The following is a 26,090-nucleotide window of genomic DNA, read 5'->3' as shown; positions in this document are numbered from 1 at the left end:
GTGTAACCCTCCGCCTGCGGTAGATGTGCTGAGGCTGGAGTAGCCACCATTTTGCATGTCTAGTGTGTTCCTCCCTCCATTGCTAATAGAGACGATTCCAGTCATTTTCTGGCATCATTACGGCTAGTAAGTATATTCTAAGGACAATACGTCGGCAGAAATATATGAAAATGGCTTAACGCGTGACTAATCATCAGTGGTTTGTTTGTATCTACGTTGACAACTCTTACTGTGGCGCTGCATAGGAAGTCGCAGCCCTCAGTGCACCGGGGTTGTGCCTGTCAGCAGCTAAGTTAGCTAGCATGGATAGCATAGCTTTATAGCAGTAGCCTTTGCTAACTACCTGCTGGGCTAGGGATATGAAGCTCAATAGCCATTTATCTTGTGTGCTTGTCCACTAAGTTGCAATCAACGTGACAACACGTAATGCTATTTTCCATGCTATATATTTCTCGCTAGCAAACACAATTCACATTTGCCTTTTAGTTTAGATTGTATTCGGACTAGGTATTAGAGTAACTAACGAGTGGTCAGGTAGCTAGCTAACGCCACAGAGGTCTGGCTAGCTTGATGATCGAAATGCTTCGAGAAGGCCTAAACTACATCATGTCCTGATCAATCGGCGACCAGATTCAGGTGTCATGCCCAACCTATAATGGCCTCTTGTTTCAGTCCACCAATACTGTCTAATGCTGCTGATGTAATCGTTCATTTACAGAAATAATGTCACCCAAGGTGAAGCTGCTGCTGTAATGTCAATCTAATATCTTGCCCTTTCACTGAAAATATTAGTGTGTACTAGTGTTAGCTTGTTGTTAGCTGACTTTTGCTAGGTGTAATTTGCGTTACCTAAGTGATATCAAGCATATCACGTTTGGCCTCAAAGCTTAGTATGGTGTCAGACTTTCCTAATCTTTGCCAAATTGTCAATATTTCAGCAATACGTCAGCGTTGCATTCGGCTATACAGGAAGCTAACGATAGCTAGCTCAGTGTTAAGAACGTGGACTCTACTTTCATAAGTTCGCTACTTTGTGCTAACAACGTCTTAAGTACGACGATAATATGAAGACATTTTGAATATACGTATATGACGTGTGCTACATCTGATGAAGACCCGTTTTCATAAAACAATTTTAGTGTTGACGTTAAGGAAGTTAGCTGTAAGTCGGAAGTGGGCAATGAGTATGATGTGCAGTATAGGTGATTCCTGTGCATCTTTGTCACATCTTTTTTTAATAGTTGTAAAACATTCAAGTAGTGTCATTCCAATATATCAGCGAGCTCCTCCGTAATAATTACTCTTTTAAGACATACAGTTGTCAGATAGTCACAGTTAATTTTAGTAGAGTGATATCCAGGATTTGACAGAATCCAAATTTGTTTTTTAGATATATCACTCAGTGTGATAACATAATGGACTATATGACCTTTTGCTTTAAACAAGACGGCTATTGCCATAGTGAAAATCACTTAACCTTGACCTCTGCTGACACTAGTGATGCGCTGACTAACTTATGGTATACTACTTATTTGACCAGGAGCATTAACTAGAGCATTCATTTACAGTAAGGTTAGCAGTTATTGATCACACAATATTATATTATTTTCCACTCTGTCTACCAATCATTCTCCCACAGTGTATAGTGAGCATTGCCACTGTTTGGGTTACACATTTTGCTTGCTCAGTAGCTGATTTTAGTCTGACAGATTTTTTTAATGACAGTAACAACAGTCACCCAAAGTCAGTGATGGAGAAATTACAAGAGGAGGTAGCATTAGTACTTGTTTTCCAGCATTAGTGTTGGTTGCTGTGTGAGCTTTTCCCACTGGCTAGTTTGCAGCCTAACAAAGCCAAATAAATCACTGTATGTGTAGGTGAACTGAACGTAAAAGCAACAAGTAGCAAGAAGCAACAATTAATGCTTTGAAGTAGAGAAAGGACGAAGTTGGCTTGGGGTGAAGGACATGAACCCTTGTTTGCACGCAACTACTTCTTCATTGGACCTCCATAATGCTGCCGTTTTTAGTTGGTTTGAGATCTGTTGAGCAAGTGCAGAGCCACTACTGTCACTGTTAAATCATGTGATTGCCAAATAGTTCGAATTAAGCTCAGTAATGGCTTTACCACCAGGTTTTGCAATATACTTGAAGTAATTTAACATGTATTCAACAATGTCTTTGACAGATTAAGAATTTATATGTGGTTAGTGGACCTTGGTGGGGTGCTGCAAACAGTGTTGCATTCACAAGCCAACTAACCCTTGCACATCAGTGTAACAGTCTGGTTGACTTTTTAATTAGTCATACTGTGCTCCCCTCAGATGTTTGAAAAGAAAATAGGAAAAATCTAGGGATCTTAAACAGCCATAAAGGTGGGATCAACTCTGTTTGGGTGGGCTACCCCAAAAAAATTACAAAAAATTTCAGCTATCAAATACATTTCATATTCTTTATTGAAATGCGGGACCCAAAATTTGACTGTGCTAATAGGAAGCAGGGGATGAATGTAAAACATGTATTCATTTTACTTAACATTTACTCATGCATATTTGCTCATCCTTGTGTATTTTTTGTAGAATTATCAATCATTTATCATATGCACAACTAATTACTTGAAGTTGATAATAATAATAGATTGATCTGTTTTGATAGTATTTCATTGATAACATGTGAGTGCATAGCTGACCGCAGAGAGAGAATAACGAGGCAAAGTGCAGGTCCAACAGCCTGGCAAGTTGACAAGGGAAAATCTCCCCAGTGGTGTCTCTGATGTTCTTCATTTTGCCACTGTCTAATGATCTTTTTGTCGAGTTTAACTGTTCAAGGACATAATATTGGATATTACTTCTGTGTCTCATGGTGTTCAACTGTTTTATCGCCTAATGTTTCAAATATAATGTCTTTGACCTAACAAATTGACTGTTCCCTGTGGTAAAAGGGAGGTGTGGCATGGTTTTTGCTTGTTGCTGGTTGTCAGGCTTTGAAAGATAATCTAGGCTGGCTCACCAAATCTCATGAGAGGACAAGCTTGTTATGAACCTTTCTAAGTATGTGCAAAGTACGCCCAGTTAGGAAAGATGTGTTAATGGTAATGCCCAATCTCAATAAATGACTCATACTGTTGGCCAGGTTGTTGATATTTTGAAGATATTCAGAGGTCTTAGGGATAATCAGTCTGAGATACATTGCTAAAAATGAGATGCATGCAAAGCGGTTGTTTTGTTGTGCCATGGTACACCTGAGATGAGCTCTGCTCTTTCCTCTCTTTCACTTCGTATTTTTGTGTGGGGTTTTTGTGTTTTTTGCCTTCAACATTTTGGCGCAGGGCACGGCCCTGCAGCAGTGACATTGTCACACTTGGACCAGGTATTCCCAAGTACACTGAGCCGTTCTGTCCGGCAAAATCTGTATAGGCTGTAGTGCCTTGTCTCTGTAATCACCATCTTAATCTGTAATATGTGTACACAGCAGAACAGTTCCCTGTTTGTCTTTGTAGTAAGGTTGAGTAAAGCTGACCTTGGTGAGTGAACCCTAGCCTGTTGCTGCCCAACTATTGAATAAGCTTGAGGCTCCCCCATCCTGTGGTAATCCATCTATGATGTGCTCAACCCCTCCTTTTAACTTTTGCTTTTGAAACTACAGACTGTTTCACTTGCCAGAAATAGTAACAGCACTAAAAGGTAAAGGCAGCCATGGACAATAATAAATATGTGTGTGTGTGTCTGTGTTTTGATTGTAGAAGAATGTGGCGTTGTACCGCAACTGCTAGAATGAGGAACTGTAATTTAATCTGCTCTCAGCAGAAGCTGGATTTAACTTCTTTAATGTGTACACATTCGATTATAAGCACAGCAAGAGGCAGGTAGTCATGATTCATGGAGCTCAACACTAGGTCCATTCAGCTCAGGTAATTTAAATGGTGTTAAGACAGACAGTAGGTCTCTGGTTTTATTAAAATGTGGCCTTGATGAACACCCCCCTCATTCCTCTTTTGATCGCAGTGAATTCCTAGATTCTCTACAAATCACCACTGTTTGCAACAAAGGAGTCCCTCATTCCCTTTGTGTGAGGATCCTTATATCCCTCAGTAGACTGGCATAGTTTCAATGAGTTTCATTTGATCTCATCAGCTATAGTTAATGATAAAAAAAGGTAGAGTGATGTTCCACTGTGGCCATTCAGATAAAAATACTGCAACCGCCACAGTCTACAGGTTTAAAAAAGAAGAGTCAGGGAGAAACCAAGTATCTCTAAGACAACTTTAAAATTGATATTGGGTTAATTTAAAGCTCATTCTTCACTGTCACCTTAATCTATAAATGCTAAGGCAATTGCTGGAGTCAGTGTCATGTGGGAACAGGAGGTAGAGTTGATTATCCGTGCAAGGCCCTCTGGCAATTAGCCAACTCATGGCATAAGATTTCCATAAGTCTTTAGGCTATGCTCTTGTGAGAATTGAGGCAACACTACTAAATAAGACAGATGTTTACGACACAGTTTTATGTATAATCGCATCACAGAGCCACAACACGAAGTTGTCTTTGGTCTTCCACTGCATTACACGTTACACTGCACTGAAAAAATCATATCAATATTGTATACGCAGATGCTTGCTTAGCATGACAGCAGTCCACCCAGAGGAATTACTTACTCAACCACAAAATGATTATAAGAAAATACATCATTAAGGCAGCCTACATCTCAATTCACAACACCTTTTCTGTAGTTGAGTAATTATATTGGGAACAAAAAGCATAATCTATTTGTTGTATGATGTCATATGTCGTCACTGAGATCCTCTACCTGACTTGGAGGATAAAACCATAGGCAAACTGTGACTTCTAACCATCTTTGTAAGCCAGTCAGTGAATGTCTTTATAGACTTGTGTTCCTAAAATACTTATCAATACTTATCATATTTAGAAGAATTATATTGTTTGTGAGAAGAGTTGTGTATTGGAGTCATGCCATCCACTAGTTTATCACATCATAAGATTTTTAAGGGTCTCTGCTCTGTCCAAATGCCTTTTATGTTACTGTCTGCCAAACTGGATTTGCTCAACAAGTAATTACCATTGCTTCTGTTGCTGTAGCAGTTTAATTATGTACCACATGCAGCCAGATAAAAGGATTCATGAAATGGGGGACAGAATTCTCTGTCGAGAGGTCATCATTAACCAGTTTGCTTTGAATTGAAATTAAGACGTTAGATCGTGTAGAAAAATGTGTGTCGAACACCTGGTTTCCTGCATGTCAACATTTACATTCAGAGGTAATAACTTCCAAACTTGGATTTTAGATTTTTGTGTTGAATATTTCATTGAGTAAGAAAGCAACCCCCATGATTGAAACTCCTAAAATCTTTTCTTAGAAACTAATGGTTGCTGCATATGAAAAAACCTGAAATCTGGTGCAGTTTTCATTATATAGGCCACACATTTCTTAAGGTCCGTCTCAATGTTCCCCATGTGTTGCACATCCTGTCTCTTACTTTTCCTTGGATATTCATAGTAGGTTTAGTTTCTTAAAACTTGGTGGGCTACGTATGTCATACGCTTCCTTTTTCTAGATGAAAACACCTTGCCCTGCTCTGTTTAAGACATTACTGATCTAAATTGTGTGAGAAGTTAGTTTATTAGCTGCCCTAGATGTTACTTTAGAATACAACAGAATCATGAGAGGGCAGATTTGATCCATGCCATCACCTTGCCCATGTTGCCTTGACTATTGCATCTATCTATCTTGTAAATGGTAATTTTTTTGTGTGTTGTTGGTACATGTAAGCTAAGCCAACCGTTTATCATAACCACTGAGATTACTTTTGACAGGTTACACATGTCGGTCTATAGGATAATTTACACACACACACACACACACACACACACACACACACACACACACACACACACACATACACACGCATACACATACACCCTTGGTAACGACTTTGTTTAGCCTGGGGCTAAGTGTGGTGTGTAACTCCTATGAGGTAAAAGAGTGGAGGAAGTGTGATGCGTGCTGGTCTGAGGCCATCACCCAGTTGGTATGCCAAAAGATTGAGACTGATATGCTGCCAGTCAGTGTGGTAATGGGTCGGGGCATTCAAGATAGTCCAGTACCTTGAACCAGAGTAAGTTATGCCATCAAGAGCTACAGTGACTAAATGCTTTGAAAACACTTGGGAGAAAAGAAAGTTGAGCTAAAAGCCAAGCTAGCTCTGACCACTGACTGCTGGACAGCTCTCATAAACAAAAGCTACATTGCAGCTACCTGTCACTTCATCAGTGCTGACTGGGAGATGCAGTCCAGTGTGCTCCTCAGCTCAAAATTGACCTGTTTGTGAACAGTAAATGGGTGATGGGCTGTCAAAAGCAAAATAAACCAAAATTGACGTCCCTAAAGTAAAAACAAGAGAATTTATTCTCACAACTAAGCATGCACTTATAAATATTTAAACCTCTTCCTGTGGCTTTAAGCTTGTGTGCTTGCAGAAGGGAATGGAATTTCACCTGCCGTTCTTCTTTCCCTCTGCACTTGTAAAACTATTTAAAAAATGCAGCTCTTAACGAAGTAGTCATCCATTTGCATTCTTAAGCCAAATATTCATCATGCTTAAGTGTGTTTATTTGCACTGCCATGACTTTGTAACTGTAACCCTTACATTTAAATGCGGCAGGTTAGCAAATTAATTGTATCTTACTGACCCACTACCATATTCTTGAACCAAGTCTGACATATTTCAGGTTTATAAGAGACAAAAGAAGCGGCACTGAGAAGAGTTTTATTTTTCTTCATATTGTCTTTATTATAAAATATTCCGTTTTGTCGTAGTCTTGTCTAGTGGCAACCCTAAGGCAATGGGCACCAACCTGTTTCTTTTCTTCATGTTTTCCAGAGAATGCCAGCTCCGATCAGACTGCGGGAGCTGATCCGGACTATCCGGACAGCACGGACCCAGGCAGAGGAGCGTGAGATGATCCAGAAAGAGTGTGCTGCTATCCGCTCGTCCTTCAGAGAGGAAGACAATACATACCGTTGCAGAAATGTGGCAAAGCTACTTTATATGCACATGCTGGGCTACCCGGCACATTTTGGGCAGGTATGCTTGGGGATGGGAAAATTAATCAAAGAAATTATTTGGATTTCCAGTAGTGACATTATTTTTACAAAGTGTATATCTTGTGACATGATGACATGTTTTCTAGCTGGAGTGCCTGAAGCTGATTGCGTCCCAGAAGTTCACTGACAAACGAATAGGTTATTTGGGAGCTATGCTGCTGTTGGATGAGAGGCAAGACGTCCACCTTCTAATGACGAATTGCATTAAGAAGTAAGTAGAAGGTCCTAAGTGAGTATATTTCATATTTTGCTTTAAAGATGTGGCTTTTTTGCTATGCACAGGCACAGTAATTTGGTCTTGATGAAAGATGAAATTCTTCACCATATGTTGTAAAGTATGAGCAAGTTGGAACACCAAAATCTAACTTCTCCTGGAACTGTCATGCAAAATGTTTCTTATATGTATGCATATGTGTTTCTGTGGCTCATTTTGCTCTCTTCTCCCATCCCAGTGACTTGAATCACAGCACACAATACGTCCAGGGCCTGGCCTTGTGCACTTTGGGCTGCATGGGTTCCTCAGAAATGTGTCGTGACCTGGCTGGGGAGGTAGAGAAGCTGCTCAAAACATCCAACTCCTACTTGAGGAAAAAAGTAAGCCTCATTGTTCTTATTCTTATCTGAATATGTGGAGGATCTAAAGTATGTGGTTTCCTATTCATGAATGAAAGAGTAAGCATATGTGCTGAACAGTTACACGAAACAGCCAAAAGTGACATATATTGTTAAAGGTTGGACTTTTCTTTAATTGGTTGTCTTCTGTGTTGACAGGCGGCATTGTGTGCAGTTCATGTCATCAGGAAGGTTCCAGAACTTATGGAAATGTTCCTTCCAGCCACAAAAAACCTGCTGAGCGAGAAGAACCACGGTGAGTGTAAACGGTTCATCAGGGTGCAGTTGCTGCCTCGTGGGGAATTATTCACACTTTGTCCTGTTTCTTTTCACTCACAGTGCTTTGCTCAGAACAGCTGGGTGGCTCATGTCCTTTTTGTGGTGTCCTTTGCAGAGGAGAGTGGAATTAATGAGTCTGTCATAAACTCTGGGGTTTGTGTGTCCCCCACATAGGGGAGACATGTCACAGAAAAAGATTTTTTGTAACAGTCCTGAAATAACTTGATCTCCTTTGACATTGTGTTGTTTTGCAGTAGTGATTGTTCAGTTTGGATGATTTGAAAGTGAAAGTATTTTTTTTTTGCTTTTTATAGATCAGTCTGTCTCCAGTGCACACCATGAATCAAAGATGGTGTGACATAAGATAGACAAATATGCACAGAGTATTGTCAAGAATTGCTAATGTAAAAATAATAAATTCACAGAAATGTGTAATTATGCATATAGTAACTGAACCACATAAGCTGGTCTTCTATAATTGACATTAACTTTTATACACACACTCAACCTACTAAATGATGTGAATAGGTTGTCTCACATCAGAACTAATTATGTAGAAAATGTAAAGTTAAAAAGTGCATATTTTACGCATTATAAAATATGACATATTTATGGCTGTTGTGTGGCTTCAGTGCTCAGCACCACTGCTGTCACTCATATGATGGGTTTCCAACCTTGCAACATTCAGATCAGGTCACATGGTAATGACTAGCCTGTGTGATAACCTTCCAGATTTATGATGCTGTCACCTGATGTCCTCTGCGGTTAATCATATGTATGACACCACCTCATTGGTACAACAGGGTTGCCAAGTCATAGGGCTCCATCAAAAATAACATTGTCCGGCAGAACAGTGGAACCTGGCTCTGTGTTGTTGGACTTAAGCTGCAACACAACATCAGCTGGTGACATACTATATTGACCAATCAAATTGATACACAGTAGTGCTGGGTGGTATGACAAAAATGTATATCATGGTATTTTTCAAAATTATAACGGTTTCACGGTATATGACGGTATGTTTTTTCTGTCATCTGGAAGACAGATGTTTTAACTCATGTATATCCCGGCACTCATTTGGGCATGGTACCGTTATCTTGTCCAAGCATATGGAGAAACTCCTCTGTTGAAAACACTTTTTCAGCCTTTTTTCTGCCTGCTAATGTTCTTATCTTTCATAAAAGGACAAAATGCAAATAAAACAGTAAAATAACACCTCGGCAGTCCTCTGTTAGCGCTCTGCTCATTCATAAGTAAATGAGACAGAGCGGTGAAACTAACTGCGCATTTAGACCAGTCAATAGCTCAGCAACCCATTGGTCTATTTTGATGATCGACACCTCTATTGACCAGTCAGAGTCAAGAGATTGGAGGGGCAGCGCCCAAATTCACCATAGTAATACCAATGATGCTCCAGAAGGAAGTAAGCCCAGAGATAGGTTATCGCATGAAGAGCGCTCCCTCCACTCTAGAAACCCCCTCCTCTTTATGTAAACAACCAGGACCTTTGTGATTGATCTCAAACTAACGCAGAGTCATAGGAGGAGACCTTAGCAGTGTTTTTTTGAGCTGGAATATAACTTTTGACCCCAGAACAGCAAAGGTAAGACATACTGTGTGACTTAGCAAAGTTTTTTTCTGCTACTGTTTGGCTGCTAGCTCACAGAGTTTTCGTCGCACAGTGAGGAGGCAGACATCTTCGTGATCATCAGACTCTCTGCTTTCATTTGATACCAGGCTTGTGTGATTTGCATGAAGTGGTGAAATAAAGTGGACATACGCTATTTTCGTCCTTTTTGTTACAAGACATGCTTGCGGCTAAGGTGGTGGAGAAAATTGCTCGTGTTGCCGCCTCTGGTGACATGGCTCCTCTTTTTGGCACAAGTTCTTCTGTGTCATCATGTTCTACTAGTTCTGCAGCTTCGATTTTCAGAACTTTCAATGTCTGTCCCATCCATCTTCACCGTAACGTAACGCAACGCCAGAGCACTACAGTTCACCCTCACCACGCCCTGCACCATGCCTGTTTAGAAGCGCAACATTGAAAATGGTCCTGTCTGAAACAGTGTCGCACGGCGCACATTTCCGGACATTGTGTAATCACATACACTGGTGTAGCAGTATATTAAAAATTCTTATCATAACAAAAATATACACTGCTACTCGGTGTGAACTGGTATACCTCCCAGCCTTAATACAGAGGATACAATAATTGTCGCTGTGATAACTTTTCAGAGTTGTAAAACCTCTTAACAGTATTTTGGCTGTGATAAGCCTTCAAACTCATGGATCCATTACTCGAAATGGCCCTCCTGAATCATTTTTTTATTGTATCAGCAGTACCTAACACAGCCTTAGTCCCAAGCGTTTTTGGGTCTGCCCAGACAGTTCATTCAAAACAAATAACCTTGACTTTGTCTACTCTCCCAGGTGTTCTCCATACATCTGTTGTCCTCCTCACTGAGATGTGTGAAAGAAGTCCTGACATGCTGGCCCACTTCAGAAAGGTACAAACAGATTCTCTCACCCAAAGGATATTAAAGTTGTGCATTTGTCTTAAGCTCACGTCACATTTCATTCTTCTTTTTGCGTACACATTTCCTTTTGGTATAGCTAAGCTAGACAAACGTGTTAAACTTGAGGCTTGGATTGCGCGACAGGTTTTGTTTTATATTCTAAGTATGTCTCAATCTTTAATCTCCTACCGCTGTCTTTTCCTCTTGTATTTCAACTGCTGCTGTACCTCTCCTCCTCTAGGTGTAACAAAACTGTGCCAGAAGCACCACCCCTCATACTCATGATCTAAACATTATTTTAAGCTCTCTGAAAGTGAATGATTTCCAGTTTCCCCTCCCTAACATCTACCTCATATTTTTTCTGTCATTTGTCTTTGTTACAATTCCTGCATTGTGTTAGAATGAGAAGGTAAGAGTGCATTCTGATCTCATAGCTGGTGCATGCTGTAAATAGTAATCACTCCTCACAGTCACCTCAGATGTTACCCAGTTTGTGTTGAGTAATGTCATGTTGTGCTTTGATTTCTGATTTTAATTTCTTTAACTTGTACAGTGATCATACTATGTCAGTGTTTTGAATATTTACTGAAAGAATTTTGGTCCATTTGTCAGATACATTTCTCACTATTGTTTTTAGTGTCATTACTGCCTAATATGCAACTCATTTGATCACGGTCTATTTAGAAGCAGTTGGGTGGGCGTGCTTTCACATGATTGCCACAGGTGTTGTCACCAGGAACAGATGATTTCTGCTGTATCTGTGTCACGGGTAGAGAGTAGCTTATCTGTTATCAGTAACTGTCTTAGGTCTGTATAGTTGAGGAGATGTAGATTTCTGGATTGAAAAAGAGTTAAGAGTTCGGCGGACTTGGTGCTAGGATATCATGTTAAGACAGAGGTGTTCAAAGGTTTAGATTTCGTTTTTCTTTTTAAAATCCCACTCTGGCATTTTGGGTTGCTTGTTTGTTGTATCATATCCACTGTCTACATGATTTATAACAATTTTAACTGACCAGTGGTCTGGAACAGGATCAGTCTGATGTTACAGAAAGACTGGAAGCAGGCTGAATAAAACCAAAAGTGAAAAAAGGAGGCCTTCTAACAACTCACAGCCTGTTGTATTTGCATGACTGATCTTGCTTGAGGGTAAGCTAGCCACCATTACATTTAAGAATTTCCAGGAACTTGGCTTGTAGTTCATCTATTGCCAGTCTTAAGGCTAAATACATGCTCTGTACTGGGTGCAAAGAGATGAAAACAAAGCCCAACCTTTAATTTTTAATGCTGGATAAGACAACAAACTGTTTCCCAAAATGTTGGCGTATGTTCCTTAATGGTTACATTTTGATTACCTGATTTAGAGTTAACAGAGAGGTCACAATCATGTAGATTAGAAAAATAATAATTCTGAAAAGAAGTTTCCTTTTTTTGTTGGCACTGAATGAAACTCTAGTTTTAAGCATACGTGTTCAGAAGTGAAAGAAGTGTGGATGAAGATTTTCTCTCAAAGCCAAATGTTCTAACCTAATATTTTTGTACGATCAAGGTTTTAATTTCACAACCTCGAACATTTGATTATTCAGTCTCCCAAGTTTAAACCATATTGCTCTACCTCAATAAACAATCTATTCCTAACCCCATCGCTCTTGGTATGAGTTTGGCTGGCTGCCTGCCACTATCACTGAGAAATTATCAACCTTAAAAGTCAATGAGGAACAATGTTATAAAATTGCTGAAGAGGAAAAGTATAAAAGTTGAGAGATCTACACAAAATATTGTGATACCTCTCCTTTTCTGTTCTGTTGTTGGTCTTTTTGTAGCTGGTTCCACAGTTGGTGAGAATCCTGAAGAACCTTATCATGTCTGGATACTCTCCTGAGCATGATGTGTCAGGCATAAGTGATCCTTTCCTGCAGGTAAATATTAATATATAAAGCTTTTGTGTTAAAAATGTCCTAATCCTGATGTAGATACATTATACAACGAGCTAAAACAGGCTGAGCTGTGACAGTAGAAAAAGAACCAAAATGCAAAATGAATTTCAGTAGGCAAAGAGGGGGGCAGAGAAACCAGGATTTACATCTGGGGGTCAAGAAAGTAAATCACACTTGTCAAGTGAGCCGTCAGGACTGGACTTATTTTTTTTTTCCTTAGGTGCGGATATTGAGACTACTGCGAATTTTAGGCAAGAGTGACGATGACTCCAGTGAAGCAATGAATGACATTCTTGCACAGGTTAGAATTAAACGTCATCATTGCTTTTAGCTGAAAGCTTCTTTGACTGAGTGTTATTTTGACAAATGTATGATATTTGTACTTTCCAGGTTGCAACGAACACAGAGACAAGTAAAAATGTAGGCAATGCAATTCTGTATGAGACTGTGCTGACAATAATGGATATCAAGTCTGAAAGTGGACTTAGGGTAAGTTAATTTGATATAAAGGAAAACTTGGTATCAGCATTTTTTCTTTCCTGAAACGTAATCTTTTATCCTCATCTTACAGGTCTTGGCCATTAACATACTAGGTCGCTTCCTGCTTAACAACGACAAAAACATAAGGTAATTATTTAAATTAGATTACTTGACCCTACATGTATCGAGTCGCCCAGAATGTTGATTGATGACAGATTGATTTATTCCTGATGGCATTTTTTGAAATAAACTCTCCATTCCAGATATGTGGCATTGACATCTCTACTAAAGACGGTACAGACAGACCACAATGCAGTGCAGAGGCATCGGAGCACCATTGTGGATTGCTTAAAAGACCTGGACGTGTCGATCAAGAGGTGATTCACATTGCTTAAAGTGCGCACATTACTTAAACTGCATTTTTACGTCTCTTGCTATTTAGCCTAGTTGTTTCTGACCTTTGTCTGCTTTTCATTGTCATGTAGACGTGCGATGGAACTGAGCTTCGCCCTGGTGAACGGCAACAACATAAGAGGCATGATGAAAGAGCTGCTCTACTTCCTGGACTCCTGTGACCCAGAATTCAAAGCAGACTGTGCATCGGGGGTCTTTCTAGCTGCAGAGAAGTATGCTACTCACACACAGCCTTCACCACACACCACAGCTGTGCTCAGCTGCTTTGTAATTGTTTGATACACGTCCTGTGTGACCTTGATAGTCTTGTTTGTAAGGGACTTTTTCAGCTCTTCATAGAATATAGAATACATCATACTCAAAAAGCTAAAAGTTTGTGGCAGCACAGTGGACAGTTTGTGACTATTGCTGAAATGCTGTATGATGATAATATGAGTGATCCATCGTCTGACAGACCATGTTGATTCCATTAATTTTCTGACAGCATTTTTCTCCTGGTTGTTTAGAATTTAGATAACTTTCTTCAGTCCTTTCCTGAGACTAATCAGTGTATTCTTTGTGTTCCAGGTATGCCCCTTCCAAAAGATGGCACATAGACACCATTATGAGAGTCCTGACAACAGTATGTATATTACTCTCATACACGTATGACCTCCTAAGCCAACGCACCTTTACTTTTACTGCAGACCTGCACATAAATTGTTTTTTCTAAGAATCCTGTGCTTTTGTCCTTGTTATCTCTGCTCATGCTTACAGGCAGGGAGCTATGTGCGAGACGATTCTGTTCCCAACCTCATCCAGCTCATCACCAACAGTGTGGAGATGCATGCCTACACAGTACAGAGACTTTACAAAGCACTGCTGGATGACATCTCACAGGTCAGAACAGTTCTGGTTTGGGCCATGATTCGATTTGGGAATCTCTGTCTTAGAAGCATACAGTGATTATGCAATGCACAGTTTGTATTTCAAACTAGCTTCTGTGTTCTCTAGCAACCTCTAGTGCAGGTGGCATCCTGGTGCATAGGAGAGTACGGGGACCTACTGGTGTCTGGACAGTGTGAAGAGGAGGAGCCCATCCAGGTACACCTGGACGAACTCGAGCCGAACATTACTCACACATACATGGAAACACAAACTGAAGACCGCACTATGCACAAACCGTACACCTTAGAGAAACATTAGGCTATCAGCATTTCTTCTCATCCTTTTGAAATTAGGTGACTGAGGATGAAGTTCTGGATGTGCTGGAAGGCCTTCTGGTGTCCAACCTGTCCACACCTGTAACCCGGGGTTATTCCCTGACTGCCATCATGAAACTGTCTACTCGCTTCAGCAGTGTCAAGTGAGTATTGGCCTTTTACACTATACTGAGCAAACATTTGGGTGCGAATGTGATACAGTGCATTAGTTATAACCAGTGCTAATTGTGCCCTTTGCTGAACTTCAACATTTACAAAAAAAATTTCAGCCGAATCAAGAAGGTGGTTTCGATATATGGCAGTAGCATCGATGTGGAGCTTCAGCAGAGAGCTGTGGAGTACAATGCACTTTTCAAGAAATACGACCACATGAGGTGAAACTGCATTACAGTCTACCAGAAATAACAATCGCATCATCACAACTGCATTGTACCAGTTGGAAGAAAAAGAAAATCCTCCAGTTGATGAATTTGGTCCATCTTTTGTCTCCCTTCTTGTTCTTTGTTTGGTCCCTGACTATAGGCCAGCTCTCCTCGAGCGAATGCCCATAATGGAGAAAAGCGCGACTAATGGCCCCACAGAGATCGTGCAGACAAATGGGGAAACTGAGCCCTCTGTCGTGGAACCAAAACATCCACCAGCTGTCACCCAGCCAGCCAGCCAGGTGAGGGCAGTTTTAATTAGTTCATGATAAAGAAATTAAAGAACGTGCACATCTTAAATTGAGCATGTAGACAGTTAAGAGAATACTTTTTCCACACCGAAGTGAAATAATTTTGTGCTAAAATAAAGCTGACTTTTTTAACATGTTCTGGATAGTAGAGTTTCTTTAAATTGGTGAGTTTAAGTCAACGATAAATGAATTTCCTTAAACCTTTATGGTATTATTGTCACTTGGTGTACACATAAGTGCTGAAAATATTTTTCATGTTTGCGTGTTTTCCTTGTCCCCCAGGCTAATGATTTATTAGACCTGCTGGGTGGTAATGATGTGGTGCCAGTAATCCAGACCACGATGCCCACCAAGCCTGCCTCAGCTGGAGGAGAGCTGCTTGACCTTCTGGGTGACCTCTCGTTAAGTGGTACGATGCTCTACTTAAAGCACTCATTACCCCTTTTCGAGCAAAGCAAGATCCTGGTATAGATCTGTGTTGCTGCCACCAGTGTGAAGTGATGTGTCCAGCCTGTGCCTGCTCCTGTTCAGTAGTAACATCCTCTGGTTTTTCTATAAAAACCCCGGTGTGTTGTTGTCCCCTCTTTCCAGGCGGCCCAGCCCCTGCTCCTGCTCCCTCTGTACCCACTTCCCAACCCTCTTTCCTCCTGGATGGCCTCTCCTCACAGCCCCTGTTCAATGACATTGCAGCTGCAGGTGAGAGTCTGTTGCCCCCCCACCCACTCCCAGATATACAGCAGTTTGTGGTATTGTCCTTGTGAATTAAACCACTTGGCTATTTGTGTTTTTCTTTGCTTGGATTGCCATGACATATCCAGTGAACTGTTACTTTTCATATCTCTAAATCTTTTAATGGTCTGCTCCTCTGAAATCCCCATACAGCTATTCCTCCTATGACGGCATACAACAAGAACGGTCTGAAAATAGACTTCACATTTGAGAGAGCTAATCCCAATCCAAACATTGCAGTCATCACCATCCATGCTTCCAACTCAACAGAGGCAGATATGACAGACTTTGTTTTTCAGGCTGCAGTACCAAAGGTAAGTAGACACAATCCTACTCTGATATTGCATGTCTAAATTGCAGTATATTCTAATGTGTAATGGTGTTTTTTACTGATGGGTTTCCTGCATAGTTTTACAATGAGAAGGTCCTACAGTCTTCCAATGCAGATTTGATAACGTACAATGTCAATAACGTGTGCATCAGGTGTGCAGAGCCTGCATGAATGTAAATTTGGGGTCTGTAACCGGAAAACTGGCTAACTTGTAAGCCAATCATTACTAGTGGGCATTAATCATTAATAGAGTAACAATGTCTTTGCTGTGCTGTCTACGGTGGTGTTAACTAGCTCTGTTACTTATGTTGTATTTTAGAGTGCTTTAACAGACTTTTTAGACCAATACTGATTGAAATCATTTGGTCATGTTTGTTAGCCACATTACTCTCAACGTTAGACTCAAGTACTCTATACGCCACAATTACTGCTTTCTCTCTACACCAGTAGTTACAGATTTTAAAAACGATAGTCAATCTACTGCTCAGCCTCAAGAGAGTAACATTGGTGAAGTGCCACTGTGGTCTGTTGCTTTAGGCAAGGCAAGGCAAATTTATTTATTTAGTTTGAAATGTAGATCAAATTGTGTTGACAGGAAATCATGAAACATAAAAAAATACTCTGTAAGCATGTTTTTAAGAAAGCATTGAAACTCTTTCTTAAACATTATTAAAATCATTATAGGCCTCCAGTATTTACAAGGCAGCCCAAAGATGCTGCTCGACTTCATTATTTCCAATATTTCCTAAGACGCCATGCGAGTCTGTGTTTGCCTAGAAAGAAAGATCAGCCATAGATGTGCATTGTGAAGACAGGACAGGCATGATGGGTCAGGCAGCAAAAAACACTGAGCGAAGTTTAGCTTCCTGCATCACCTATTTCACAGTCACATTGTCTGACTGATGATTTTAAAAAGCACTTGAGTCATTTGAACCGAAGATCCATCAGTTGCGGTCAGCACCCGATCAATGTGAATGCATCCGGTTTTATGCTGCTGTAATGACCCCATTTCTCCATGGGTATCATTAAATTTTCATCTAACATAGTGTCCCCTATCTGTTCGTCAGACATTCCAGCTGCAGCTCCTCTCCCCTAGCAGTAATGTTGTCCCAGCGCTCAACCAGGGAACTGTCACACAGGTCATTAGAGTCCTCAACCCACAGAAGGTGAGTTTGTCCTTCACAATTCGTGTTTGTTTTTCTTTTGTCCTTTGAAGCACGCATTGAAGACCTGTGCAGTCTTAAATGATTTTTCAAGAATTCACTCTTTTCTAAACATGAACATCCTCACAAAATTTCAGCAACAGCTACGAATGAGGATCAAGCTGACGTACACCCTCAAAGGCTCGCCTGTGCAAGACCTGGCTGAGGTTAATAACTTCCCCCCTCAGTCCTGGCAGTGATGAGCTGCTTCTGTTGCTCTTGAAAGCCCCTCACCAAGGGAACTATGAAAATGATTTTCCTTTCACCTCCCTCCTTTCTTCCAACGGATCCTCCTGTGACGTCACTGCAGTCCGCTGCCCTCGAGTTGCATGGGAAGCAGCAGAGCATCTAACACAGGAGAAAAATACCAATGTTACGAAGACCCTATTGACTATTGACATCACCAGAATAATTGGGAAAACATATCAATCAATGAACTTTCTCTTTCCTTTCTTAATTGATTTCCATGATCTCTTTGCGCAGTAGTACTATTTACCACATAAGCCCTCCGCCCAGCACCGTTACCACCCATGAAAGCACATATGCACACCATTCACTGTGGTACATTTAACCTCTCAACTCACTGTAGAGGAAAAGTGTTGTCCACTATGAGCACTGCAGTAACCATAGTTTTATTTTAATTTATAATTCAGCTAAAGTGCAGTTGAAACATTTTGCCCCATTGACATTTATGATTAGCTGTGCATTGCATTCATTTTTTTCATATATATACGTGAACTTTCAGTCCATGATGGCAGCAGAAAAAAGCTTGTAAAAGTCTATTTAGTGAGGTCTTAAACTTCCTGGATAACCCTTTTGGCTTTCCATACCATGAGTGATATAACTTGTCAGAAAGTTGTATTCATTTTGAATTACATTAATTTGCTTAAAGCATGTTTGAGCATTGTTAGGATTACAATCACGCCTTGACTCGAGCTCGGAGGGGATTTTTCCAGTTGTAGGCCTCATAATCCTATGTTTCTATAGGAAGTAGTCTACATGTGTTTTGTCACAATAATAAGCGCATAAACAAATGCAAGATTCCCAGTTTGGTCATTGTTGCTAATTTCAGAGAATGTGCTCAGACTTTTCCACACAGCTCTCCTAAAATCATCTCATCTGTATCTTAAGTTTTAGATCTGTATAATAAATTCAACTGTTTCTTGCTTTGCATAGTTTGTGGAGGTTCATTCATTAGGATGGATATAATCCAGGCCTGAAATTTATCTGGGATAAGCTGATTGTTTGTGTTGGAGATCTGCGTTTAAACTTTTTCTGCATCTGTGTCCTCACAGTCCAGCTTGCAATTGCGATACATTTCAGATTTGTCGATCTTAGTCACCATGCACATACATGTAAATGAAGCTTGTTATGAATGTAGTTACATGCACTGAATGCTTTTTTTCCCGTCAAGTCTTCTTTTTCATGGCTGTCTTCTTTGATGAGGACGCTCATCTTATTGGCACTATTTTTGTGAAAGTATGTTTTATTTCTGCAGTAATTTGACTCAATTATTTATGCCTGATATCAAAGTGATGTGCCTTTCTGACTTAGCTAGATAAAAGCCCCTGAACTATTGGGTTCTGTATGAGCTTCGTTTGTAAGTCTGTTTGTGTGCTGACCGTGTTTTCAATTTAGGGGAATGGTCTGGATGGATTTGAATTGGTTTATCTCTTCAGTTAAGTCTTTCTTTTTAACGTCTATATGTCATAATGAGTTAACAATGAGTCACCCACTAATACTGGCCTACCTGGATGTCCACAGCATCTTTTTGTCACAGTTTTGACAGAAAGCATCAGTTACAGCTTCATGACGTTTCTTTCCCTACAGACTTCCATGAATATATGCCTGTTGGATGTCATTAATAACCAGTCCTAAAAACAAAAGCAAATCTCAGATTATGGCAGCTAATAGATGTAAACTTTTCATAAGCTGGCATCAAGGTTTCACGTGTTTTTAAAAAGTCTAAATGTTCCACTAAAGTTAAATATCATTACGATTTTCCCCAGTCAGTCAATGTTGAAGTGTGAATTTGGGTCACATGGTGAGGTACTGGGACGGGTTGTTCTTTGGTGACTATATAATTTCTTGGCTCTCGTCTTCTCCAAATCTGAATTCTGACCATGCTGTCGGGGACAGTAACCTTAATACCTCACAGTGTTCTCTCTTTTTGTTAACTTTCAGTTGCAGTAGATTGACAGCTTTGTTTAGTCATGAATTGCAATCAAGGGGAGCATCTACATGAGAGAAACTAATGGTAGTTTGTACATCTCATTACTTAACAAGCCTCGCAGCCCTGCAATGCTGTGTTGAGATCCTCAGATGTTCAATCAGGCTGTATACTTCTTCTCACTATGCTTCACTTTCTTCTAACTTCTGTGACCAAATCAGAGAAACTATTAGCTTTGGAAATATTTTTGAGCTATGATATGTGTATATGGAGAAAATTATTTCAGTTTCACTTTTTTTTTCTGTTGTTGACAAATGCTATATTGGCTATTTCTGTACATATTGAGGGCTTTTACAATTTTGTCTCTTGTACTATCTTTCATCCTTTTTTTAGATACCATTTTCTAAAAATTCCAATTATTCACGATGTATATTGTCTAAATAGATCTAGTCAACATCAGTCTATAAAGACTTCCCTGTATCACTCATTCATTGTAAAAGATATATGATCTGCTGCCTGTACATTGTATATAGTTGTAAAACAAACAAAAGCTGATCAAATTAAATAAAAACCCACATGAAGATTAGCTAGGAAGTATAATTGTATGCATATATGTACAAAAAAAAGAATCTTAAAAGGATGCAATTGAACTGCATTTGATTTACTATTCTTCATACTTCATGATCAGATGTGTCATCTTAACTTCTTTTATAAGGGTTGTTGGTGAGTCAGTAGATTACTCGTTGGGGCTCCTTTGGGTGTTGAAATAAGGGTTGAATCAGTCTTAAGAGGTGTTGTCTGAGTGATGGACTGTACTACTGAGAAACCTAAGCACAGTGCTGCACAGCAGCAGAAGTGGCACCTTGCCTCATCTGCTCCCCTGCCCCTCAAACGCCTCGTGTGTCCACACTCTCCTTTGAAGAGGAGCAGGTTTCTTGCCAAGATGTAACTCTTCCTTCTGGCCTTGTGTGTGGTTGAGTGGTCTGCACTCTTGACAGTTCACATCTATTAAAGTCTGTTGAACCTAAAAATTGGTTTGCGAAATGATGCCCTTTGGTCTTAGCGTGTTCGCTCTCATGGTTGCTTGGTTACCTTTTTGTCTGCCTTGCAGCATGTTCCTAAAAGCATCATGTTTCAACCAAGCAAGACCACGACTCGTTTTTCTCTCATTGTGGCCTGTAGGTTTAAATTGGAATAGATTTCTATCAGGACAAGAGCTGAGAGAAGTGTCACTATGTGAAGCCATTCCAGATATGCATGTTGGAGCAGCAGTGCCCTTCCTTTGGTCCGAACAGTACAAGGCTTTCTTTTAGCTTCCTGTCTTTACTTTTGCTCATCGCTGATGTTATTTGCCTCTGCATGGCACACCTTTCAGCCTCACTGTAGTCTCAAACATGAAAGGTGGGGATGTAACATCATGACAAATGAACCTGAGCCCTCACTATTTAAAACGTTGTGTTACATGGAAGGATATGAAGGAGAAAGGCAATGGACTGATTTTTTTTTTTTGTCCCTGTTAGAACTGTTTAGTTTGTCCATATGTAGTGCTTCTTTAACGGCCCCAACACTAACCTGGGACAAGCCTGAGCTACAAGCTAATAGCCACAGGGGGGAGCTGTGCTAAATGGAAGGCTGACGGGATGGGAAAGGAAGTTTCATACATCTATTCCTGAATGTTTTTGTTGGTGTTGTTTGTATTGTCTTCTTCAACCAGTATGTACCCTTGTTAATCACATCTGATCAGTTCTATCAATAATACCATAATTCATGCAGTTTTAAATGTACAAATGGAAATGAATCCAACATAAGTGCTTTGGCCACTGTAACTTAAAAGGAAGAAAAGAAACGGAAACAAATACCCATCAGCGGTATGATCAGCGTTTGAAGTGATGTGTGTGTGTGTGTGCGTGTGCGAGAGCGAGACAGAGAGAGAAAATAATAATGCTTGAGACTGCGTGATAGTGTGTGACATGTCTTTTATCTAGATAGGACATGAGTTTTGGCTGCAATTTCAACTTTCAGCTTCTGAGCTGCATGTGAAAACCAATGTAAATAATGTCATTTCTACTCTTGACCTGAGACTCTTTTTGAAATGCAAGAAAAGTTCAAATTATAAAATCTGTCACACCACCTTCATGGGTCAGTACTAACATGTACAATAGGAAGTTGCTCAGATAGTGCTCACAATACTGTTAATGTTTTTAAGAGGGTAATGAAAGTGCACATCCGTCATCTGGATAAATTGGTTAATTGATTTTTGTTTATTTTGTTTGTTTGGGTAAATTCAGTGTGTAAAGGGCTTGGAAAAGCATCTGAATTGCCACCATGTTCACTTTCCCTGTTGAATCAAAAAGAAAAAAAAAAAAAAGCATTCATTGTATTTTGAAAACAAAATCTGTTTGTAACCCCCAGGCCTGTCCTGACTGTAAAACAATGTGGTTACTGATTTGTTGGGGGAGGGCGGAGGCATGAGGATCACTTTTCCAGTCATGTTTGACATGTTGAACTGAATCCCAGTTCCATGGCTTCAAGGTGAGTGTGAATGTCAGACTGAAAGTATGAAATGATGATTAAAGATGAGAAGTTGTAAACTATTAAATGGGATATTTTCAATTTATGCTGTGTATTCTTGTCTTTGGGTTGGAGAAAATGATCAAGCAAATAAAAAGTCAAATAAAAATCTAGTTGAACTATGGTATTTTGTTTTCTTGGTTTGGGGATGTGGTGGAACAGTCTTATCTTTTAAAAATGAGTGCTGGGCTCACTTGCACTTTTTTTCCTGGGATGAATAATATGAAGGTTCATGTAAGATCATAAAAATTTGTCTACCATCAAAGATTTTAGAAAACCATTTACAGGCTTAATGGGTTATTGTTGGAGGAGCACTCAGTCATCATATTGGGCTTCTATGTGATTTTTGCATCAAAATGTTGAAGGACCTTGATTACTTTGAGGTATTCAATTTGCTGCATTACAGAAATAGGTTATTTGATATTTAAACTCCCTCTATGGATTTTACAGAAAATGTACTATGATATATACAGATATTACAATATAAAATTACACATACCATGATGGAGGATTTTATCCATGTTGCCCACCCCAAGCTCAACTGATTTTTATGTTGTCATATGATAAATTATCCTACATCTCTTACTAAATGTCTATACAGCATGTAGTTTAAATTGCTATTAACTGATCATCGTGAGATGCCAGTAAACCGGGGACTGAATTCAAAAATGTGAACTGAGTCTCCAGTAGCCATGTAGCTTCTTTCATTAAGCATCTGATAATGTCACATGAGTGCAGGTTAAACAGGAGCCTGAAGGGCTCCTGTGGGATTCACATCTTAGTTACAGAGGATGAGTGGGCTTTGGTGAAGAGCTGAGGTGTCTAAAGGGCTTTTTTTTCACTGAAGACATTTTGACAGATAGTAAGAAAAGTACAGGTGTAAGTTATGACATGAATGATGATGTTTCAGGGACCTGGTGTTGGGCATGCTAGCTCCCTGTCACCACCCACTGAACAGGACTGAGCCATCGTTAATGTTGTTGACATCACCTGTGCTTTTCCTACCATGACCAGTCAACATGTGTGCTGGGAAGACGGCCTGATCCTGACCTCACCTGGGAATTCAGAATTAAAGTTACCTTTGGACAGGTGTGTAGCTGACAGTCCCTGACACTTCATTCATGCTACTTGGATTCAGTTTAGTTGTCTGTTAATGGTGAATATTTGTCAATTTGTAATTAATCAAACTACCACTCAGTGAACTTTTGAGGCACCTGAAGGTTCAGGGACCAGGGATCCTTACCGAGGTTGTAGTCCACGCTTGACGGTCCTCTGATATGTTATCTGGCTACATATCTTCTGCTGGATTTCTACCTGGATGTCTCCATGATTTTGGCTAGATTGTTGGCCCCACCCGAGCCTAATGTTCAAAGGTAATGTTAAGTAGAATACATAAAAAACAACAACCTGTAAGTAAAATTCAGAAGAATATACTTGTGCTAGCTTGAATTTCAGCTAAAGCTTAAGAAGTGACCTTGTGTAAACGGTTAATTGTGTGAAATGATTCAAAACAGGGCTAAGCTAATGAGTTTGAATGTTAGCTGATTGCTAACGTGTGGCATTAGCAAAAAGTATGTGTTCTGTATCTTAGCTCTTAATGTCATCGCTAACATTTTGCCTTAAATTACTCATTCAAAGGATAGCCTACAATTGAAGTTTATAAAACTCTTAAAACCTAGGTTCCAATAAGACACCATTTACTAGGAATTTGTAAGATTTAACTCATGGCGTTATTAATTGTCAATAAATCATTTACTGATGCTCTATAGAGTCGTTGTAATCCTTAAGAACTACATTAGCTGACAGTTAGGGTTGCCAGGTTGGCAAGAATCTGCAGTCTGTCAGTAAGGTCAAAGCCATCAATACAGGTTCAGCCGTCAAGTCTGCAGTTATCAATGTTACTGTCATATAAACCAAGCAAATCTGCTCTTAGAAATGATCAGGCAGTTGGTCCTGTGGGATTAGAAATGTTAATGATTCATTAATAAATCTAGTTTGCAGGATGTTCCACCGCTCTTTTCCATAAGGTAAATGGTCAAGAGCGATGCTTAATAAATAGACAGAGCAAGTGTCATTATGCTGGATACGCATAATTTTAATATTTTCCAAACCTGGAAACCCAAACGTGTATATGATTGTACGATTCAGTACCAGAGACCAAAGACACGCCCTACGAAGGCATTCGGGATTTTTCCTGATGCGCCGCATCAAGTGGTAAAAGATTTCCCTTATGATTAATGTAATACGCCTCTCCCCTCAGAAAGGGGCAGTGGCTGATGATGAATAATAAATACCCTGAACCCGCCCATTTAATGTTTATTGATCAGCTCTCCAGCAGGCCTATTTGACAACAGTCAGATTCAGTCTGGATATGGCGTCGCAGCACCGACACAGGATGAATTTTCACCTCTCCGTGGGAATTTGCCAGTCGCGCACCGGGACTGCACTCCTTGGTTTTTGTCGCTGTTAATAGGGATCATACATGGCGATGGAGGACGAGGACAGCAACACAGCGGTCGTGGCGACTAACACCCAAACGGGCATCAAGAAAGGAGGTGATGTCGGAGATAACGGCTCTTGCATAGACAGGCAGCCGGACACGGTTGTCCACCAAGCGGGGCTGAATCAGACTGCAGGTCGCGGCAGCCGCATTGGTCCCGGAGCTCATGCTGCAACGGGGATCCGAGTGCTAAAGGCAAGTCATGACGAGAGGATTTACTTTCTTGAGATGCAGTGAGCGATTCAAACAGAGCAAAGTGCTCGACAAATATCTCTATATTGTGTTACATGTCAAGGTTTGTCTTCCATTGCAGTCGGTGATTCAAGCAGGGCAAAGTGCACGGACGCATGCTTGGATCATTATGTAACAGCGGTGATGTCCAGGGATTGATATTGGTTGGTTGATTGATGATCTGTGGATGATTGGCATTAAATGAGGAATGTACCAGCGCCAATTAACAGCCACAAACCACACAAATGCACGGACACACACGCACACTGTGGGCTGTCAGAGCTTTTATGAGAAGGCCCACTGCTTAACAGTTCTTCTGAGACATTTTAGGGCAAGACACCTGATGTGCAATGACACGAGTCATGAGGTAGCTGCATGCAAGGCAGCGACAGACATACACTCACACAGAATCTCAGCCGTGCTTTTCAATATGTGTATGTGCCTCATTCAGTGACTAATGTCAAGGACAGGCACACATCAAAATCATAAAGTGAAATGCTGATTCATTTTGATTAAGTTGTACAATATTTCTGCTATAATGCAGTCAGTATGAAGGAGCAGTCTTTTTCATGCCTGTTAAGATCAATAGAAATTGGTAATCAAGTTGAGTTTTTGAGAATCAGTGAGGAAACACGCCCTGGTGTATTAATTAGATCCAAACTCTACCTGCCTGTCAGTCTTTGCTAGAATATGGCCATGTTTGGTGTTTTGCTGAAGCACAAGATACAGTTTGTGTTACAGTTGCATCATGACGTCTACAAGGGACCTCCATAGCTGAAACACTGAGCCAGGGCAGCCATTCGGAGTGATTGGAGGTAGAAAGATATGCAGTATATTTAGCTGCTCGTTTCTGACTCAGCACAGGTTGACTGAACATGCATGCTCTAATTCAGCATGGCCCAGCTTCACATTCACACCTGGGAGCTGCCCAATGCATGTGTACAGCCTACTGGGTTGAGCACTGAGTGATTCCACAGCAGCAAGCAGTGGTTCAGTGCTTCACACCATGACATTAGCTGATGAGGAAAGAGTGCAGTGGACTTTGACTGTAACCTAATCTCTGCAATAATGCTGCTCCAGGTATGCGCTATTAAAGGAGTGAAAATGAAAGATTATTCTTGATCT

The 26,090-nt window shown here is 40.3% G+C and overlaps 2 protein-coding genes across 2 annotated transcripts in view; both read left to right on the top strand.

The window, feature by feature from the left end:
* Positions 1 to 21: 21 nt before the first annotated feature.
* On the top strand, positions 22 to 22,322 carry ap1g1 (adaptor related protein complex 1 subunit gamma 1). Its single transcript, XM_070960050.1, has 23 exons — positions 22 to 126; positions 6,898 to 7,101; positions 7,208 to 7,332; positions 7,574 to 7,715; positions 7,893 to 7,989; positions 10,443 to 10,519; positions 12,349 to 12,444; positions 12,683 to 12,763; positions 12,853 to 12,951; positions 13,034 to 13,089; positions 13,206 to 13,319; positions 13,428 to 13,568; positions 13,924 to 13,978; positions 14,113 to 14,235; positions 14,350 to 14,439; positions 14,577 to 14,701; positions 14,828 to 14,932; positions 15,081 to 15,222; positions 15,514 to 15,640; positions 15,823 to 15,927; positions 16,114 to 16,274; positions 17,359 to 17,457; positions 17,592 to 22,322. Exons 2-23 carry the CDS (start codon positions 6,901 to 6,903, stop codon positions 17,691 to 17,693), a joined length of 2,463 nt encoding a protein of 820 aa, XP_070816151.1. The 5' UTR covers positions 22 to 126; positions 6,898 to 6,900; the 3' UTR covers positions 17,694 to 22,322.
* Positions 22,323 to 24,588: 2,266 nt separating this feature from the next.
* phlpp2 (PH domain and leucine rich repeat protein phosphatase 2) overlaps positions 24,589 to 26,090 on the top strand; it is a 34,834-nt gene continuing 33,332 nt past the window's right edge. Inside the window, exon 1 of the mRNA XM_070968381.1 lies at positions 24,589 to 24,929. Coding sequence (XP_070824482.1) covers positions 24,717 to 24,929 — 213 coding nt within the window. The 5' untranslated portion in view covers positions 24,589 to 24,716. The remainder of the gene's footprint in view (positions 24,930 to 26,090) is intronic.

The sequence above is a fragment of the Chaetodon trifascialis genome, chromosome 1 (assembly GCF_039877785.1).
Source record: "Chaetodon trifascialis isolate fChaTrf1 chromosome 1, fChaTrf1.hap1, whole genome shotgun sequence".
Taxonomy (NCBI): domain Eukaryota; kingdom Metazoa; phylum Chordata; class Actinopteri; order Chaetodontiformes; family Chaetodontidae; genus Chaetodon; species Chaetodon trifascialis.
This window is presented reverse-complemented; position numbering and strand designations above follow the sequence as displayed.